General features: G+C 38.4%; 1 protein-coding gene across 1 annotated transcript; it reads right to left on the reverse strand.

Annotated features, from left to right (window-relative positions):
* Window positions 1-241: 241 nt before the first annotated feature.
* On the reverse strand, window positions 242-2,155 carry LOC113159697. Its single transcript, XM_026356548.1, has 4 exons — window positions 2,019-2,155; window positions 1,837-1,930; window positions 977-1,312; window positions 242-895 (listed from the first exon to the last, which is right to left on the reverse strand). The coding sequence occupies exons 1-4, from the start codon at window positions 2,019-2,021 to the stop codon at window positions 531-533; spliced, it is 798 nt and encodes a 265-aa protein (XP_026212333.1). The 5' UTR covers window positions 2,022-2,155; the 3' UTR covers window positions 242-530.
* Between the last annotated feature and the right edge of the window lie 3,382 nt (window positions 2,156-5,537).

Genomic DNA, 5,537 nt, shown 5'->3' on the forward strand with positions numbered 1-5,537 from the left:
TGAAGCAGGCTTTAAAAAAATGTAATCTTTAAATCATCAGTGTTTTGTCCAAACAATATGTTCATCATCAAAACCTGTGTTTCAGTCGAACCTTTATCCAGAAATCTCATGAACAGAACACGGATGAGAACTAAACCAACTTAGAAAGTACAGTAATATTAAAATACAGTAGATGCTAATTATGCAGAAACATTTTCAGAATCAGTTTATTTCTTAATGTACTTCACACACCACAAGTTGGTAATAAGAGCATAAAGGTTTTTAATCACACATATGTACATTTCTCATTTGTCTGTTTACATTGCTTATTTATAGGATATAACAACACAGACAGTTCTAATCTCCCTGCTTTAAGACAAACCTTCTTCCAGTGAATATTTTATAAGATGCACTAAATGCGTTGCTGCCATCAAGTGGTGGTTTGTGTGCTGTGAAAGCAGATTTTATTTGAAGCAAACACTAATTTGTCCGGCTTCTCTCCAGTTATTTCCAGCTTCTTTAACCTTTTCAAAGTGTCATACGACTTTTCTTCATGCAATAGATTTCAACATCAACATCATGATTTCCACCAACATACAGATCCACTGGAGTTTGACTACGCTTCCTGCTGAGCTCACCTTCTGGCTCATAATTAACTGTTGATTGGAGACATACTTCCTGTAGTCAGGTATCCACAACGAGCAGTTATAAGGCTGACTCGGGTTTCCTTTCTCCACCATTATTTTACTCAGGACATTGTACCGCCCTTGCTGGTCCTTCTCTTCCTCTGTGATGGCGTGGTCTGTTAAGTTATCGTCTCCCTGAAACCAGTGCACGGTGCCATTTGGGTAAACGCCACTGAACTGGCACACAGCATGGAAATTATCAGTGAAGGCACCAAAACTTTCAAGGCAATCTGAAAAGATGGAGGACGTTTAGAAAGATGATTTAGCACAAAACATTTTAAATTAAATATTTTTTTAAAAAGGAGGCTCACTTTGTACTGTAAGAACAGTTGTGGCAGACTTTACACCCAGATTCGATCGTAGTTTGCAGATATATCTTCCCTCATTGACGGGCATCACGTTGATGAGAGTCAGACTGCGGGTGTGGAGGAAGTTCTCTGATGTGTTTTCACACAGAGCAGCAGGGTCCTGTTGACCACTGTCACGTTGGCATAAATCTCCATTGCCACCAATCCAGGAAAATAATTTAATATCCAACTTTGGTGAGGTAACATTGACATTACACGTCACTGTCACGTTGTCTCCACAAGTTGCCAGCACCTCAGATGTTGCTTCTAGCGTCACATGTTGACTGTCTGATGAAATGACTGAACACAACACAGGATGATGAATGAATGTTCATCTCTTTTGTTAATGCATCATTTAAATAATCTCTATTTTTTTTATTTACATATCAAGTCTGAAAAAGACTTGTGAGTAAAATACAGAAAGAATTTTCTTTTATCAGATTTTGTAAAATAAACGTATTTTCTGTCTGAGATGTCAATAGCACTGTCATGTCTGTGACAGCGTCACCACTCCCCATTTGCAATGTTAACACGTGTACAATGCTAATGGATAATTTCAATTATGATTTTTTAAATTAAATAATTTTTTTTAAATTGTTCTCTCTCTGAAGCGGCACATGAATTGAACTTAACAAGACCGTTGATATTTACACTTTTATCTGTAATTCATTCAGACTGATCCTCAGAGAAATCAGTTCCTTAGTGGAGTATTTGTACTTTTGTACTTAAAATTGTGAACTTAATTTACTTAATACCTAATAGATACAAAGGACAAGAAAGATAATTGTGAATCATGTCTTTTATTGTACAAAACAACGACTCACCAGCAGTGATCATCACTGAAGTGAACCAGATGATGGAAACCCAGCCAACAACATGCTGTGTCCTCTCACCGGAGAGGAAACTCGTTTCTATAATCTGAAATTAACAATCTGAATTTACGACATCAGATGAGCCAGAAAGCACAGATAACAACACGAGGTAGAACAGGTTTGACTATACGTACCATGGCGTTCTCCTGAACATGCAGCTAGAACTGTTTCATCCAGTGGAGGTTTTCCGTTGCGTACCTGTAGCTGAGGTGCTCTTTGTTTAATGTGCTGTAGCTCAAGGCAGTCAGTGAGTCAGTCTGAGCATTTTAACTCTAATCCAAAGTCATGTGGTGTCAGGTTTTCACTTCATGAGTAGACATGCCCTGGAAGGAATGACTGCTGCAAAACAGAACCAAAGAAATTCTTCTTCTTCTTTTTCTTCTTCTTCTTTTTAACCATTACATACTTTTTAAAACAAGTACCTTCACTTTGACACTCACAGTCTAACTCAAACATCATATCTGTGGATCAAGCTTTTATTTTAGTATTATTAACCCTAAAATGTCACTCAACTTTTTTATTTTTTTGCAGAAACACACCTGCTATTGTTAATCATTTTCTGTGTTAACCATTTCTCTTCTACTCAAAGAGCAGTCTTCTTCTACTTCAGGGCAAAGCATGCTGGTGCCAGCTTATGGAACAAAATGATGCTCTGCAAAGAGCTTCTGCATCTTTGCAGTACTTTTGCATGGATTTTTGTTGGTTAAAGTTGTTGTTAAAAGTTTTCTTGGTCAATGTTTATTTCTGTTGCCCCTTGCTAATAACAATGTGTAACATCCTTTCTATACCCACACATAAACTTCAACTTTATCAGTTCCTTGAATTAACAGGGGAATCAATAGAATCAATAAAATACCAGTGAAACATGTATATATATAAAAAAAATTCACTCATATGACTCCTTGTGCCTGTGTTTTATTGTACATGACCATAATAGGTTGTGAATGCTGATGCGACACTGTGTAAACAACATTTGACGGTTGGATCTAGTCGTGGAGGAGCTATTACATCAGGCCAGATAAAGTTTTACATAATTAACATAGGAGTCTGAGGGGCTGTCAGATGATTAGTGGAGCAGGACAAAAAGCCACATACATACAGTATTTTCATCTTCTGGACTTCTTATAATTTTATAATATAAAGATATCAGCTCATTAACAAAAAGAAAAGTACAATATAATCAAACGTACAAATAGCACCTTAAAATCAGCACTGAACTGAGATTTGTGTCCTGACTGACACCAGTAGTATTTATTTTTTACTTTATTCTGACACATTTCCTTGAGTCACATTGTAAACCACTGTTTGTTTTACCAGTTACTGTCTGGCTTGTATAATCTAACCTGGTCTAAACCACTAGTCTTCTAAAGGAACACGTGATCTTACATCAGGGGGAGTGCTGTGGGTGAAAAATATTTTAGAATGACTTCAGAATGGTTCATCATTTGCTCCAGAGCAAGTTTTGCTGGGTACTGACTTGTCCTTTACGAAGCAGACAATATTTTTATGTGGTTAAATTTTGTTGAGCTGTCGCCGCTTGGTCTGGAATGTTTCTGCACAGAACAATCAGAGTCAGCCGTAATTAAATTAAGGACATGAACACTGGGCTGATTTCCAAGATCCTGCTGCCACACTCACTAACAAGTTCTAATGTGTGTGTCCTGCTGACAGCAAATCATTTTTTGCCTTAAATTATCTTTATAAAACATTTTATTTGTCTATATGTGAATCACAGCCTGCACAACTGCACTCAGCTTATCGTATTTATTTAACTAGTTTCACCCTCTACCTTTTATTTATAGGGATGAAAAAGAAGCTCTGCTGATTATACAGATAAAGAAACATCTGTCCAGACATGATGACAATACCACCTTAATCCAGCAAGTGAAATCACTGCAGGTAAGCATGAAATGACACGTTTCTCTTCCTCATAATGTAGATAAGAAATGTTATCTTACATGTAGAGTTTACACCTGCTCTTGAAATGTGATTTGTGAATGGATATGTGGATGATGGCATGTGGTATAGGGCTTAAACTCGATTGTGCAGCAGTTTCTTAAGAATGTGATCACAAAGGATATGGATATGTGAATTGTATGCATGTAGACATACATAGCATTGCTGTGATTTTATTTCCCGTTCCAAAGGCAGGAAGCAAAGGTCATGCAAGCCACTGAGTTGCTTTCATCATACCATCTAAATGCCTATACAGGTACTGTATGAAGTATATCTACACACAAATATTAGGACTTCTTTACATGAAATCATTTATTCTTTTCTGTTCTATAAATTCCTTTAAGGGAAAGTATCTTGGATGTCTGCCCAAGCGTTGGCACGAAAAACAGACACAGAGGTAGGTACACTAGAAACAGGTTGAAGCAGGCAGGCAGGCAAGTGGGGAAATAATAAAGCCCTGAAACAAACTGGCAAACAACAACTGAAAATTAGCCTGTGGTCTGAAAACAGAGCTGCTGGAAAATCAGTCTGCAGGTTAGAGGTAATTAGTGATGATTCACAGAAGAGCAAGGCAGGGAAATCCACTGAAGACACCTGGTGCACAGGTGAGGAGTCGCTGGGCCACTGGCTGACAGAGATGGATGAGGAATCTGTTCCCGCTCGGTGCTGCTATTGTTCAGCATGTGGGGTCATTGAGAGACAGAGAAGACAAGTAGCACATAAAAAGTGTGGTGAAGGGTGGAGGGTGATCAGCTCTGAGCTCCCGGTGAACAGTTTTCTTTGATGTTTCAGGATCGATGCACAAAAGAACTGAGCTGAGCACTATTTTCTGTCTGCAGTCACTATAAAATAATTTGAAACTGATCTGGATATTTGCTGCACAGCATGAAGGTGGACAACAAAACAAACACAGAAGTCATTTACACCATTTATCTCTGTCTTTCCTGGTGCTTGTGATTCTTTTTTTAAGTTAGAGCTACTGGATAGTTTTTACCTCACAAGTCCTGCCAAACTGAAAATAGCACTTCACATTCATGGAGAGTTTTGTGCCCACACATGTGAATATAATACAGTGTTGTACAATCATATTCAAACACTGATGCAACACGGAGGTATTTCATCTTGTTGTGATAAATCAGCATCTCGTCGTTGAAATCATCATCGTAAACAGCATAAAGAAGTCACATGTGTGCAGTGACTTCAGATTCTCTGGACGTCTTCCTAACACAGCTTCGGGACAGACGCTGCTCACTCTGAGGTCTAATCCTTCACCTTTAACAGATGTAAGGCTCCAGCTTCTCTCATCATTTGCCACTTTGCTTCTGGTGACAAATATCTGCAAACAGAGCTGCACTGCAGTGATGTACTGACACGACAAGGCTACAGACAGACACTGTGTGCTGATGAGAGAAAGTTTGAAGCCAGATCACATCTAATGTTGCATCATATTTTGACACTTTTTACTCTGAATTTGTTTAAAATTACCAATGTTCACCAATTTCTACAGTAGCTGTGCATTGTATTCCATGATCGTTTGCATTTCGATAGTCTAAAAGGAGTTAACTGCAGTGTATTGTGGCAGTATTTCTGTGTGTCTGAACACATGGAGTGAAACCTCAGAGTTTGAATGGCTGTGACACCTGCCCAGCAGCCAACCTAAACCCCACTGAAACATAAACTGGGATTTTCCAAATGTC

The sequence above is a fragment of the Anabas testudineus genome, chromosome 8 (assembly GCF_900324465.2).
Source record: "Anabas testudineus chromosome 8, fAnaTes1.2, whole genome shotgun sequence".
Taxonomy (NCBI): domain Eukaryota; kingdom Metazoa; phylum Chordata; class Actinopteri; order Anabantiformes; family Anabantidae; genus Anabas; species Anabas testudineus.